This window comes from Arachis duranensis, chromosome 9 (assembly GCF_000817695.3).
Source record: "Arachis duranensis cultivar V14167 chromosome 9, aradu.V14167.gnm2.J7QH, whole genome shotgun sequence".
Lineage (NCBI taxonomy): Eukaryota > Viridiplantae > Streptophyta > Magnoliopsida > Fabales > Fabaceae > Arachis > Arachis duranensis.
Window position 1 is genome coordinate 113,575,010 of NC_029780.3, and position 17,057 is coordinate 113,592,066.

The window sequence follows — 17,057 nt, forward strand, 5'->3', positions numbered from 1 at the left end:
AGCATATGAAGAGTGAAAGACAAAACTCGAAAAAATATAGGAATGGAACCCATCGAATTTCCCCCATGATATCCAATCACATCACTAAGAAAATATTGAAAATGGCACCTTAAGTTAACCATAACATCAAGTGGAAAAGCATCAAAATGGACAATGGACTGTACAAGGAAATTCTCATATATTACAATCCCATTTCTTTTAGCTATTATTATAATTGATGAGTACGTTATTCTATATTGGGAAATAAGAATATATTGTTTGTTTGTATCAATCACATGTAACTTTTTTATATTATAGATTTGGAAAACATTCACATTATAATACACTTAACTTTTAGTAGTATAAAATTTGTTTTATCTACAAAACTGAAATATAAGATACTCTTTTGAAAAAATAAAAAATTGCTAACAAGGATTTTTATTGAAGACAAAAAGCTTAAAATTTTCAATATTTTTGTAATACATTTAGTAAATAAAAAAACTTCAAAAATTTCTGCTATAGATAAATTTAAAAAGGCAATACTCTTAAAAAAAATGGTACTACTTCAACTAACCATATTCCTTTTAATAAACGTATCTTAATATAGAATATTTTGTCTCACTGATTAATTAATAGAAAATTGCAAGGGGTTATGGACTTTCGGCATTGAACTTCTCAACTATGTTCCTTTGCTTTTGACCTTAGCTAGTAGTAGTGGAAAACCAATAGCAGTGGGACTTGTGAATCCATGTCCATTGACTGTTCTTGATTCCATGAACACCGTTTAATAATTATCAAAATATTGAGATGAGCACCAAAGCATAACTTTGTGGTAATTAAATCACAACTCTTATCCCCATCCACTATGTACTATAGTACTATGTCACAACCTATAAGTAAGGATGCTGACTCAAATATAAAAAGGTTTCAATAGTTAAAAAGCTACCACTCCAGGTTAATACTCTCTTTTAAATTTGAAAAAAAAATTATAATAAAGTATTATTTTGATCTTTAACGTTTTGGTTTCTAAACATCTTATTTCAATTCCAAAAAAGTTTTAAGTAGATTTAATATTGTCTCACAATTAAATTTAACACAAACAATTTATATATTAAAGAGGCAATAATATTCGATTTCAATATGTAAATAAAATCGATCTACCAATAATCATTAGTATAAGTTTTTTCTTTGATTTTGAAAAGTTGATGATTGATTATTAGTATTTGGAACTTTGTACAAAACGAAAATTGAAAAGAAGTGTGAAAGTTTTTGTTATATTTTTCTAACACATGAAAAAATATATGATTTAACAAGTAATGTTATTAATGTCTATGACGTTCATTTCGTTAACTATTAGTGTGAAATTTAACATTAGAACAATATTGAACCTATTTAAAATCTTTCAAGATAAAAATATAACATTTAAAATGTTAAAGATTAAATTAGAATTTAATCCAAATATTAAAAATTAAAATAATAATTTACCCAAAATAATAAGTGTGTTTAAGTAGTAGTCCTCACATGAACTCAAAAGTCTCTTCCAATAACTCGCAAGAGGAATGGAATATTGATGTGGATCTTATTCAATTCTTTACGTAATAATAATACAATTACTTTCATCTATTCTTTTAACGCAGAGTTTAATTAATACCCTCGATTGGAATCTTTCCCTTTTGTCTGTTTTTCCATTGTTGAAATTACAGTGTGATGGATAACAGACAAGAATGAATAGCTTCAAAAATGAAAAGATGCCACCGGCCAATTTAGATGAATGGGGCCATAGAAAGAGAAATGAACTATGTGGAGATGGAGAAGGCAAAAGCAATTAAAAAGAACAAAATATATGAAAAATAGTTAGCACATTTGATAAAAAATAAAATGATCTCGTATCATACAAAGTATGCTTAGATTCGAATAAAAAAACTAAAACTTTAATGGACCAGAAAAAAGAAAAAAATAAAGAAGAAAATAGGCAAGGCAACTAAGGAGAAAACAAATGGTGGCAGCAGACAAGAGGGTTCAATTAGGATACAAAAGAAAAACATGGTGCCAACATATTGGCCCATAAATTTTTGTCCCTATGCTTACTTTGTCAATTAGAGACCACTATCATCCAACTAGCAAAGTTAGATAAGGCGTGAGAATGATGATTTGGTAGATTTCTAATTACACTTTTTTGGTTCTGAATCACTATTTTTTATTCAATTGGCATATTAATTTACTACTGTGACACTTAATATTTAAGGGGGTAGCAAGGCTAGCATGGAAAGGAGCAATGTCTCGTCAATAATGACAAATTCATATTTATAAATTATTCCATAGACGGTAATTGATTATGCGTGTGGAATAATTGGACCTATGAATTAGTGGATCATTTTGGAGTTTTAGTGAATGAAATAAGCAGTGCCAATAGCTCATCTAGTTAATGATATCATGCACCTCGTAAATGAACTTCCTTTTCTTGCTGATTTTAGGGTCATTTATCATTAGTGATGAAGAAAGCCCAATTATAAATTTGAATGTTATTATATATTATTTTGGTTCACAGTGAGTAAAGTATTTATAAAGTGTCTACCTAATAGTTGGTTGGCGTTAAGTATTTTCAAGTTCAACCGGTAATTCACCTGAACTATTTTTATAAAGTTGTGAATTGTTATATAAAGTAAAAAAGGAGTGACAGAATGAAAGTAGCAAGCTCAAATAGACATGTCGAATTAACGAAACTAAAAGTTCATTGAGCTGTAAATCTGACAAGGAAGTTGGATTTATGAATGCTTGCCAAATCGTACATGATGTGACCACACAAAAGAGGATGAACGAGACTTCACACACTTAACAATCATTCTTTATCGATTTACATCATGTTAATCCTCCGTGTATTTATCCACACTTTTAATTAAATTTTCAAGGTTTATGCTAAGTTTTAATAAATCCACTCCAAATCTCCAATACCAATAATTAGAGAACAGCATTGCATAATCCCTCTTTTCAGAATGACATCACGCACACTTAATGTGTCACACTAATTAACTTTTCCCCTGAAAATATACCCATTAGGCTTTAGCCAAAGCATGATAGTGGTCCTCCCCCCAACATTCCAATGGCCATAATTTAGATGCCATTTACATCCCAAATTACATTATCACCAAAATGACATAAAAAAGTTTAAAGGGTCAATCTAGCACCACAACCTTACAAAAGTGAGGAAAGATAAAAAAAGACAACAAGACATCACCTAACTTGGTTCATTGAGCACTGTCCTTTTCACCTTCATTTTGTGTTTTTCAACTTAGAGCTGTTAATCAAAGGATTGGAAATCCATCTATACTCATAAATCATAAGCTAGAGAATTTACAACAGGTAATGGTAAGGAATGGATCTGAAAGCCGCCAATTTCACTATACAATTCGCCACTTCTACAAAAAGTTGAACCCTATTCTAATATTCCCCTCTATTCTAGTATTACTTGATTAATAAATAATTGCACACAATTCTTACCAGTTACTACTAGCCAAGCTGCCCCACCCATTTCTCCTATTGTAATCGATATAGATCTAGACTTTGAAAGTGAGATCCTGAAATTCCATGGGTTCCACATGAGGATGATCATAAGTGATCTTTTGAAGAAGGGATCCATGGGCCTGAGCATCAAAGCTGGCATGGACACTGTAAAAAACATAGAAAAGTACAGCAAGAGCAGAAAAGAAGGCGAAGCGAAGATAGGATGGGCCATCAAGAGAACCAAGCAAGAAAACGTTGAGGAAGATTGAGAAGGATGGAATCCATGGCATGAGTGGGACACCCCAGAATTCTGGCTTCCTTGCTTGAGGGACCATGCACTGAAACACTTGCAGAATTCCAACGGCAATCACAGCGCACCCACTTAGCAACCCTGCTTTGGCATTCCCTGTTGGTACGAACTTCCATATAAGAGTGAAGATTATGCTTGTCATGGAAAATGAGCAGAGGAAGGACATTGTAGGCCATGGATTCGTTGTTCCAATTGCCACGTATCGTCTGTAGATTACTGCGTTTGCCACCATGTAGAACACAAACAGTGTGCCTATGGAAACCAGGTTCGAATTACTATAATGCGTATAATTGCAGTTTAGATAAGTCAAAATGCACTACTAGAAAGGCATATAAAATTATGGAAATCCATGATTAACTTTAAACTAGCTAGAGGGGTAAGGCTAATGATCGGTCAATGATTCCAATCAAGAAGAATATAATACTGGGTTCAATAGTGGACATGGAATCAATGGAGACCACTAATTATTATCATCCATTGGGAAAATGCATTATTGTTCTTTTCTCACGAGTTGAAATTAATAAGGGAGGGTTGTCAACTTGTCATTGTCCACATCCATGTACAGGATTGCAACAGTTGTCATAATCGTTCAATCCCTATCCGGTCAAGATACTGTTACCAAAATACATGATGATGATTTCATGGCGTGGGGACCATGCTCTATAACTACGACTACGAGGTATAGCAAAACATGGCAGTGCTATAGGTATTACAGCCCCCTTGCCTTGCCTTTACAGTATGGCAAAACCCAAAAGTAACGCCACTTTGAACCAACTATCCCATATCTCTCTTTATTCTCTCAATTTATATTATTAATGTACTTGTTTTCACTCGCATTTTCTTGGTAGCGTTATTTCCACACTACCACTCCTTCATTAGCATCTGATTGTATTAATTAAACATCAAATCATGCTTAACTTAAACCACATTATAATATTATACACTATGTGAAAAGAATGCTCTAACTCTAACCATCCATCAGAAAGGGACCAGCCAAATATCCTGAATTGAATTATATGGCACCCAAAGATACAAGAAAAAAACCCCAACATCGTTTGTTTAGACAAAATGACGTCCCATTCACATGATATTGATCTTATCACAAGCACAAGGCAACAAAATCATAACCACGAAAATCCCAGACCCAATTTCATGATAGTGGGTCCAACACAATCTCCACTCTCCCTCCGTAATAAGTAATCATCAACTCACGTCCTCAAATGGGATCCACATCCATTCACGCACGCCACACAGACACGTTGATTAAATAAAATGAATCACAACATTATCACGATGATATGAAATTACGGCTTATTTAGTAGTAATAAGTATTAAGTATTAAGGGAAGGTAAAGAAAGAATACTGACCAAGAAAAGCGGAGGCGTTGACAGGGGTGTTAGTTTTAGGGTGGACCCTGGCGAACCAAGTGGGGACCACGCCAGACCGTCCGATGACGCACATGTAACGGGCCTGACCAAGCATTGCAACTAACAGCGACGTCAAGATCCCGAAGCTGGCCCCCACTCCTATCACCCGCGACACCCATTTCCCACTGAACGCCGCCGAAAACGGCGCTTCCGCATCGATCTGCGTGCACCATCATCACTCACCCTCCGTACCATTTCCAAAAAATATTATTAAATAAATAAAATAAATGATATTATTAACTACCAAGTCGTATGGGAGAAGTTTGGACATGGATGCTGCCATGAGGCAATAGAGAACAGTGACAATAGCCACCGACCCTGACACACCGATCGGTATGTCCTTCACTGGTTCCTTCACTTCTTCAGCCATCGTCGATACGGCGTCGTATCCAATGTAACTCATGTAAACCGCTGAAGCCCCCACGAACACACCCGAAGCACCGTGCGGAAAGAATCCTGACGGATACTTCTCCGGCTCACTCGGCTCCGTGAAATTCTTCCAGCTTCCTCTCCAAAACCCCATCACTATCACGAATGCTATGAACACAATGTGTAACGCCGTCAATATTATATTCACCACTGAGCTCTCCCTGGTGCTGTCATTTTCTCATAGTAATAATGTTAGAATACTGAATGAGTTGTGAATGAATGAATGAATGAAGGAATGAAGGAATTGAAGGAACCTGTAGCAGATGACGAGGGTCATGAGGAGAACGACGGCGACAGCCACCAGGTCTATCTGGTTGAAGCCTTTAGGGAGATACGGCACCGTCAGCCTCCACTTGCTGGAGGAGATGCCGATTGCGGTGCCGAGGTAAGACGTGAAACCTCTAGCAACGGCCGCATTCGACATCACGTAGTCCATCACGAGGTTCGCTCCAGTCAGGAACGCCGCGAATTCGCCGAATGTCACGCGGAGGTAGCTGAAGGCGCCGCCCGCCACTGGCATGTCGACGGCGAACTCTGTGTAGCAGAAGGCGGAGAGAAGAGCGCAGAGGCCTGCAATTGCGTAGGAGAGGACAACGGCGGGACCAGCGTAGAGGTGAGCGGCGCGTCCGGTGGTGACGAAGACGCCGGCGCCAACCATGCCGCCGACGCCGAGGGCGACGAGGTCGTACCAGCGGAGAGTGCGGCGCATATGGGAGCCGGATCGGGCGCGGAGGCGGGTCATCTCGTCGTAGGAGGTGGATACTGAGACGGCACGGGTAGCAAGGCGAGAAGGAGTGTGAGAGAGCGCGTGTAGATACGCGCTAAAACTGGAGAAGGAAGAAGACGCAGAAGCAGAAGTGGCATCGCCGCTTCCGCTGGCCATTGCGCTTTGTGTGAGTAACTGTTTCTCTGCCAATTAAGAAAAAGAAAAAGAATAAAGAAAGATAGAGAGATAGTTAGTGTGTTAGTGACTTATTATTATTTGTAATGGGTGCGGTGAGAGAGGCGAGAGGGGATTTTATTTATAAGCTGCAAAACTTTGCTTAGTAGTGGACTCAACTATTGCCCCATCCATCATCCATCATTATTCTTAATATTACCACATTATTCTAACAAAATATTTTATAGGAATATCTACTCTGATAACATTTACATTTTTAAATTAACAACAGTTGACCATCATTAGGCAAAATAATTAATATGTACTTTGTGATGAATTTTAAAATGGAAAGTTGTTTGGAATCAAATAATGTGAGTTATACTTCATGCTACTAGTTTATTACAAAATTAAAACAACAATTATATCTGGATCATAGTATAATAATATAGGAAGGTGTTCTCGTATGGCAACGTACGAAGACGGAATTTGGTATGGCAAGCATGTGAATCGTGCATATATAAATTAAAATATGTTAATGGTTCAGATGGAGGCGTTGGTTAATAATGTAGAATAGAGCGTGTAGGATCTATGATACAGGATCAACCGTTTGGTATGGTAATTCATTGTGGCACTTACGTGATTTGGCTGGATTCCAGAGCTGGATATAATGTAGGCTAGAGTTGGTGTTGCATTTGTTGGAGCCGCCTAGCTTCGTGTTGTTGGGCTCAGCTGAAATTTTTTTTTGTAGCCACACAAGCCTGATGTTGGGCTGATTAGAGAAAAAATGATGTTATCTAATTTGTTTTTTAAAATATGTAACTTGTATTTTTTTTTTGTTCTAATTTTTTCTTTTGTTGCGATTAATTCTGTTTTTATGATGAAAAATAAATAATGTGGAGAGGCAAAATGTTGAGGATTGATACAACAGTAGAAAAAGAGTTGTCTTTATTGATTAACATAACTATTTTATATTAATTATGTATTTTATTTTTTGTGGTCATAAAAAAAATTATGGATATAAAAACATTTTTGTTAAATAAAATTAATTTTTAATGAATGAATGATATTTTATATATGAGATAATAGTATTAAATGAAGTGTTATTATTTCTTTGATTCAAAGTAATTGTCTATTTTTAATATACGTGTAAATTAAAAAAATGAATACAAATATTTTGTTTGTATAGAAAAAAAGTGTTTTCTGTTCCAAATATTCTATTCCAAAGTCTGCTTCCTCTATGCCAATGTCTAATGACCCTTTCTGCATGGGTAAACGTAGACTAATTATTTAGGGGCTATAATTTAAGTGACCAAATAATTTTTTATAATTGATGATGTATTTAACAAAAAGTACAAATTATATTACACTCTATGATCCTTATCAAATATAAAAGTAATATTTTAATTCAAAATAAGATATTTAAAATTTAGAACCATAATACTAACATTGTAGTATCAATAATACAAAATCATAATTTAATATTTAAATAACAAAAAAAAAACTAAACAAAATAACATATAATTACATACACATAACAAATACTATTAAACTCAGTAAGTGATCAAATACATAAAAAAATATATAAAAAACACCATCAAGCAGGACTAACAGAAAATTAAATTTATTTTATTTAATTTAACAAAAAAAAGTAAAAGTAAAAGTTACTGCTGCTTGAGTTGCAACAATAAAAATGCTTCTTTCAGTACAAGAATGCATTAGGAATATAATAGGATTTATATTTTACTTTCTAAATCAATTCAGCTACAATATTTTCTCAAAACAACACAATACACATTTGGACATTTTATTTTATTGGCTTACACTAAATTATTAATGAATTGCATCCATTATTTAACAACGAGGCTATTTTCTTTTCTTAATACGATAGCTATGTAATGTAATTGACAGGGCTATATCTATAAAAATTTCTTTTTTGTTACTAAAAGTTACAATTTGATGAGGCCACTACCCCCTTTCTCATACAGAGTCTTCTCCCATGCTTACCTGCACATAGTCAAAGTCACAGGCCAGCTTAATCCACATCGCATGGATTTTCTAAATTAATCTAATGCCAAGATTAGTGAGAATCATACCCCACAACATAACTTAGGCGTAAACCAATAAAGTAATCATACATTTTCGTCACTGTCACTGCCATTGATTCCGCACACATTTTCAAAGGAATCATCTACATTGTCCCCATTTAAATTGCCATATCTGTTGCTTGAAGCCATGTTTATAATAAAAAGCCTTTGTCGCTCACACAACAACACTACAATCTCTTATAATATCACGCAATCCATGCTTCCTACGTCACTGCACATAGCGATAGGAAATCTTTGGGTTAATTTCTGCATGAAGGAAACACAGAAAGATCCGGAATTGAGAAATACATATGGCCACAAGTTAAACTATATAAGTGTTTCAGTAAAAGGTTCCACGTTCCATATATTCACGAATGCAATCTCAAACTACTTTCATTCACTGCCTCTAAGATTTCTGCCTACATAACTACTGCATGCTAATCTTCCCATATTGCTCTACAACTTTTTTTAGACGCCTAAAATCTGTTGTTAACACAACTATCTTCATGCGCCTAAAGGACCAACCTCACCATAAAAAAAATAAGCAACAATTCAACAACCTCAACTCGCACTGCCATAGCTGCAGCAGAACACCTCATTGTCTAAACAACTAGCTTACCATGAACATCTCACAACCGTCACAAACCACAAAAACACTCTCTACCAAACTGCATAATTCCTAGCAAAAACAAATTCCACCTATCGTATTAGGTCAACAACATTCAAATCCCATCGCCCATCCTAAATTAAATCCCAAAATCTAATTGCGTACACATTATGAATCAACAAACCTTCTATCCCCAACCCCAAAATAAACCCTTTCAGAACCCACTACTTCATTCCCCTATCCACCATCTCCATTCTACCCTTTCACACTATCATGTTTTGTTCTTACGATTTGAACATATAAAAACTCAATTATTGTGATATGCAAATCTCCCACTTATTAAATGCATTCGACCAAATCCATCAAAAGAAACACAATTATAACCCTCATTACACAGATCAACGCAGACGTACCTTGTATAGCTTCGCATTCATCTTCAACATCACCAAAAGCCGAGAAGATAAGATGTTCTAAAACTTTCAGATCTGACCACCTAACACGGTAACCAACCGATTCGTGCACACAAGATCAATGGAGGCTAGACAATTTATTTGTTCACCTTTGCCTCCACTTATTGCAAGTGAAGAAGCGACGACACACTCACTCCTTTCTTCCCACAAACAACTAACAATTTCAACCTCACTTCCCAAGTTTCCAACACAAGTCTCCAAGCCGAAGCCCTGTTTCGCCATTCGATTTTAGCCACCGCCAATTTGTCATTCTAAGTAGGAGATTTATGACATTTCAAGTGTTTTGCCAGGGTTATTTTTGTCTATTCAACATTCACTAATAGACAATTTTTTTATTGGCTACCTATTCGTACAAGTCATACCATATGCCTCTTTTTTCGTTTGCCATACGTGATAACTTTCCAATAATATAATAATATGACAATTTGAACTCAAATTCTATCACACTCCTCCCCCTTAAAACGAATAGAAGAGGAAGCAGATACACAAACAAGTGAACAGAAAAATCGAACACTTAACTTAATCTACTAAATACTAATTAAAGCCGCTGTCATTAGATGCCAAAAGAAACATCAATCCAAATAAAGAAAATAAAATCAACAATAAATACTATTTATTTTGATAGGAAGAAAAAGAAAATGATGATGCGATTTTAAAGAGGCATCATAGCAATCGATATCATAATATCATCGATGAAATCTATGAACCCAAAAATATGTTGTCTCGCGTTGAGGAAGAACGTGACATATGTCCAGCAGGAAGATTGGCAGCATGTTTATTGGGTTTCTGTTCTTAGAAAATGGAAGCCCAAAAGAGAATTCAGCAAATTAAATTTGTGGTTATTTTGAGTTTTACTTTCTATTATTTTTCAATCTACTCATGTGTGTTTTTAAATCATTAATAATCCATAAAATCTTAAAATCATATCAGATAAAGGTAGAAATAATAATAATAATAATAATAATAATATGAGTGTGTTTGTATTACTAATTTCAACATTTTTTTCGTAATAAAATTGAAAAGATTTTAATGTACTAGCGTGTAATCTTTAAAAGAATCAGTATTTTTTAGAGGTAGAAACATGTTACATCTTATTTTTAATAGGACAAATCTGTAATAAGTATGTTGACCTAAACTTAATCTCTAGTATAAATTTTTTAATGTATATTAAGTTTGGTTTATTGTCAAATTTGATCTGATTTAAAATTTATCAATAGACCTATTTTTTTAAATAAATAATTAAATTTAAAGTATAATTTAGTTTTTTAAAATTATAAAATTAAAAAATTATAATGCATATGAATATAGTCTTGACTATTTTCAAAATATGTAATATATTAAAATAAAAGTCTTTATCAATATCGAGAACCGTAACAAACTAACTAAACCTAATATTAAATAAAAATTATTAACTACTGAAATCAAAACAAACTAAAGGAGATATTGGATAATAAATCGATGAGACTTGCTATATATATATATAAAAGTTTTTTTGGTATATAAATCTATACAAATCAGTCCAAACCTAACAAAATAACTCTAAATTTAAAGAGCGTGTAAATATGTGCTTCTTCAACTTTGAATAGCGCAAAATTAAAAACGGTTCTTCTTCAATATTTGTATTCCACGTTCTTCTTCCTTCTCCTTCTCCTTCTTCTTTGCGTTTCTCCTCATTTTTGTTCGCATTCCTTCTTCTTCGCGTTTTCATCCTCATCGTGGTTCTTTTTATTATTGCTGCATTTTTTTCCTCCTCATCTTTCTATTGATTTTACAACATTATGTATTTTTTTATTGGATTTTTTCTTCCAAAAAGAATTATAAGAAACGAAATAAGAAGATGAGGCAGAAGAAGCAATAAAAGATGAAGAGAAAGAAAAGGAAGAGTTTTGAATTATGCAGAACTTATCAGAATAATAATATACTCAAATATCTTCGGGTTACACCCAAATATCTTCGGATTACACCCAAATTTGCTGCAAATAAAACAAAATGTTTCCTCTAATGCTGCATTTTCTTCTTCTTCTTTTTTTTTTATTTCTTTCTTTTTTTTAGTTAAATGAATGTAAGTTCATCCTCTTCTAAGTAATTTTGCAACATTACGTGTTTTTTCTTCTTCTTTGTTTGATTTTTTGTTTTAATTCTTGTTAAGAGAGTAAAACAAAAAGAAATTTGAGAAGGTAAAACAAAAAAGAAAAGATAAATAAGAAAAAAAGAAAAAGAAGATGGTGATGATGATGATGATAAAAAAAGAAGCAGTAAATTAAAAGATGAAGAGGAGGAAGAGAACGAGTTTTGAATTATGCAGAACTTATCAGAATAAAAATACACCCAAATATCATCGTATTACACCTAAATATCTTTGTATTGCACCCAAATTTGTTGCAAATACAGAAAAATATTTTCTCAAATGCTACATTTTTTCTTCTTCTTTCTTTCTTTTAGTTAAATGAATGTAAGTTCATCATCTTTTAAGTAATTTTGCAGCATTATGTGTTTCTTCTTTTTTTATTTGATTTTTTTGTTTTTATTCTTATTAAGAGAGTAAAATAAGAAAAAGCTTGAGAAGATAAAACAAAAAGAAAAAGATGAATAAGAAAAGAAGAAGAAGAAGATGGTGATGATGATAAAAAAAAGAAACAATAGAAGATGAGAAGGAGGAAGAGGAAGAGTTTTGAATTATATAGAACTTAATAGAATAAAATACACTCAAAATTCTTAAAATACATCCAAATATCTTTGTGATACACCCAAATTTGCTGCAAATACAGAAAAATATTTTCTCTAATACTACTTTTTTTTCTTCTGAATTGAATCACACCTCAGCTACTTAATTAGATTCAAAACAATAAAAGGAGGAGAAGAAATTCTAATGAAAAATGAAAGAGGGGGAGGAGGAGGAGGAGGAAGAGGTGGTGTTGATAACGACGATAACAAAAAAGAAAAAGAAGAAAAAGAAGAAGAAGAAGAACATACAATAACAACACAAAGAGCGTAAATATAAATGATTTGTATAAAAAAACGCTTGTACGTGAAAAATAATTCTATTAACCCTCCGAATTTAAAAATAATTTAATCTTTTTGTTCCAACACCTTAAAAAAAACCACATATACACATTACATATCATTATATTTTTACACAATATAAATGCAACAAATATTTTTTTTATTAATACAAAAGAGAATATTCAAAATAAAATTGTGGTCATCATAATCTTAATATAAATTATATGATACTTTATTATATTCATATATTATAAAAATTTAACTTTGTTATTTTAACTACTCACATCATACCATGCCAATACTAATATTTTCATATTTAAAAAAAATTTCTAACGTGTATATTTAGTAAAAGAAAATATTAGAAAGTTAATTTTGATTTTTAATTTTTTTTAGTTATATTTGTTGCGAAGCCATTTTCTTTCACAAATAAGAGATTTAATAGACTCTTAATTTAATCAAAAACGATATTTATCAATAACTCTTTTTTTAATATTATATAAAAATTCCAAAATTACCTTTTGAAACAAGAATTGTCATTTTAGATAAAATCTTAAACTTTAAGCTATTATTTTTTTTATCACTTTAAATCGCTGAAAAAACTTAAAATTATCCTTAGAAATGTAAATACTCTCATCAAAATAAATCTCTAGTTAATTAGAAGAAGAAACATTAATATTTTAAAATTAATCAGATTAAAAAGAGAAGCATGTAGACCATTAATGTTAGCTCCAATTATTGTCACACTATAATATTTTTCAGCATATTTAAAATGGAATCTAAATAAAATTAAGATATAAGAAGAAAACAAGGGATCAGAAGAGTATTATTGAAATGGATGGTTAGGAGAAGAGGAGAGTGAAGGAAAGGTGTGAAGAGGACCACTTGGATGCATGCATGGTTTAATTGCATATATATAAAATAATGCATATAATGTCCAGGTAATAAATAATAAAGTTTCCGTGCCTTTAGCTTTTGAAAAAACCGAAACCGAATGGAACATTGACTGAGATCAACTCCGACTCGATCTCAATGACGCTAAATTCCTCTCTAACCCGAAAATGTGACATATATTTTGTATAAATAATATATACGTGCGTAGTGCTGATTCTATATATTGTAATCTCATTTTATTATGAAAATCGCTAGGGAGCTAATAAAATTTTTGTCTAACATGTACAATAGATTATTTATTTAGTCTAATATAAATTAAAAAATAAATTTTTAAAATAAAATATTATTAATTTATTAAACACAATATATTTATACTATCTAAAATAATCATCTGAATAACAGAAATAATAAACATCATATTCTACTGAATCGAACATCCATAAACTTCTATTACACAAATTGTACAATACTCCATTAACTCCTTATCCTTCCTCTTTTATTATATATTTTGAAAGTTGGAAATTTCCATTTAGTCCAGTCTTGTTAAAATTGAGGGGTGAGGGGCATATAATATAAAAAAGTGAGAAAAGAACCTTTATTTTTGTAGAGAGGAGTGAGAGTGAAGATAAAGACGATTAACGTGGAAGATTTTATTCGATAAATCATTTTTTATGGAGTGAGATTCTTAGTGTGTGTGCACCAATATTCACATTTTTTTTCCCTTTCGCTTTAATTATTAAAAACAAAGTTACATTACAATTAAATATTATTATTTTAAATTAGTATTTAACCAAAATAATTTATATGTATATATAGTCATTTATACATAATAAATATATAATTTATATTTTTTAAAAAACATATATATAAATTAATAAAACTTATTTATTAAAAAATTAATATTTATATTGAACAAATAATAATCAAAATAAAAAAATGATGTCTCCAAAAGTTTTTCAATTATTATTAATTAACATTAACTACGAATTATATAAATATGTATATTTTTTTTCCTTGATAAATATAGCATCATCATCGTCTGATCAGAGGGCAGAGGCGTGTGTGAGTAAAGGCACTACTAATTAATAAGCGGTGGAAGAACGTATTGCAATTGCATATTCATTTATTATTAATTTATTATTATTGTCTCCTCTAACACATATACATTGTGCTGTTTTGACTTAAACTCACTAATGGATTTAAATAGCCTTGCTCGTGTTTACATTGCTTTGAATTTTTTCTATTATTAGTTGTATTCTACTCTGAATTTATTAACTATATATGTGGCCTCTGCTTTTGTTTCATATATGTATTGTATACCAAACTTCTGGAGGGAACTCAGGAAGCTTGTCGCATATGGGGATGATAATAAAATTTGATAGGTAAAAGCTAAGTGATAAAAACGTTATATGTATATTTTTATGCATATTATCCAATTTTGATATTAAAAATAAAAGATGATAGAAAAAATTTTTACATTATAAAAAATGTAAAAAAATATATATACATTAAAACATTATAAATATCGTTTTTCCATATATATATATAAAAGACGAAGAGATGGTGGTGGAAAGGAATATTTTCCTTTTGCATGAGCGTGCTGGAAATCATGGTCATGCATGTAGTAAACTGTAAAAGTGTAAAACAATTACATCTTTTGAAGCAAATGTATATATATTATATGTTAAAAGTGCGTTTGAAACTATATCTTTAACGCATGCCTCTTAGCCTAACTATTGTGTCATATAGATAAAGATATGGAAAAGGTCGGTGTGATACTCCAATCAATCAGCAACATTGATAACGTATACAAAAATTAATAATAATAATTATACCTAACATCTTTAAAAGAGGTACTTCTCCAAGTAAATAACTGTTTCTTTGAATCTTTCTAATTATCTCTATTACCTAACAAATTTCATTGAAAGAAGGAACAGTTATCTATGAATAAAGGTAGAACCACTTCTGATCCCCATCTTCTCATAAAGACGGCAGAATTTTAAAACCAAACAAGTCAAACGCTGCCTCAAAAGAATTCTAAAAATCAATATACCCTTGAAACAACAATAATAATAATGTGGGAATTATATTATGATTCATAAGTCAATGCATGGTGATGATCAAAAGATGTAATTGAATAACGGTGGAATGGAAGCATGCATATGCATGACAAAGAATTGACGTTTAATTTGTATAGAGGTGATTGTTACCCAACAAATAATTTTATTGTTTGTGATTTATGGGTAATAAGTTTGGCATTTTCTTTTTAATTTCATACATGGCTTAATTTGTCGTAACTCAACTATGCTTAAAGTTTTAGACTTCAAATGAATATGCATGTTTAAGCATAATTATGCTCTCATCACAGATCAAACAATGCAACAGGAATTGAAAGTACCTTAATAGTATATATAGTTAAGGCATATTACAGGGTTCATCTATGCTATTACCATTATTCTATATTGAACAGAAGAGAAATAGTTTATTTGTACGAAATAAAAAAGGTTATGAAGGCATTAATTCCGGGGCATAAAGGCAGTGACTTCAATCGTACTATGCTACTAAATATGTATGGCATCATAATTTGGGAAGGGTGTGAGTAGATTCCAAAATTTCTAATATTTGCATGTTCATCGAAATGGGACTAAGAATAATGAAAGCTGTGGAGACTAACGATGACATCCATATCCCTCATTTGGTACCAACCAAGACAAAGAAAAGCTGATGACAAACACTGCCACTAAAAATTGAATTGAATTGAATTCATTCACATGCATGATGAGGCCATCATGAAATTGAAGACTCATGAGAATTCTCACTCACCCAAATAAAGCATTCAATTCCCATTACAATATTATGCCGATTCCTATACGCTTCACAACCTGGGTTTCTTTTAATTTGCCTCCATCCAATACATCTTTTGTTTTCCTACTAGGTTCAGTTAATATATATGTCTTGACATGATAAGATTAAAGTAAAGACTCAAGTACATTTAGATGATGTGATAGATTTAATTAAGTAGATATTTAATTATTTTTAATTATTTACTTTATACAAAAATAATTCCATGTGTTAGAAACAAGAGACTAAACTGAAGAAAGTATTTATGTATTATTGAGTGTAGTCAAGTTGTCTATTCAAGTTATCTATAATAATACAATATAGAAGGATATTTATAGGTGCTAAGAGAATCGAAATAATAAAGACGTAATATCCTATAATAAAATTCAGATATACTAAATAATGCTAATTGATCCTAATTATATTTTAATAATAGGTAAATTCTTATTTTATTAATTTTTATTTTAAATATCTTATTTTAAAGAATATATTTTTAAATTTAAATTTTGTATATTTTCTATAAAAAATTTTCAATATTACTCTCCAAAATGAGATATGAGAATTACTATTGTATGCTGTTTTAGCTTTTTGGTTTGGAGCAACCGTAGTTTACATCTTTAAATTATACTTGATGT

General features: G+C 31.6%; 1 protein-coding gene across 1 annotated transcript; it reads right to left on the reverse strand.

Annotated features, from left to right (window-relative positions):
* Positions 1-4,064: 4,064 nt before the first annotated feature.
* Positions 4,065-6,649, reverse strand: LOC107467227 (cationic amino acid transporter 7, chloroplastic). Its single transcript, XM_052254686.1, has 3 exons — positions 5,901-6,649; positions 5,462-5,813; positions 4,065-5,377 (listed from the first exon to the last, which is right to left on the reverse strand). The coding sequence occupies exons 1-3, from the start codon at positions 6,527-6,529 to the stop codon at positions 5,129-5,131; spliced, it is 1,230 nt and encodes a 409-aa protein (XP_052110646.1). The 5' UTR covers positions 6,530-6,649; the 3' UTR covers positions 4,065-5,128.
* Positions 6,650-17,057: the final 10,408 nt, after the last annotated feature.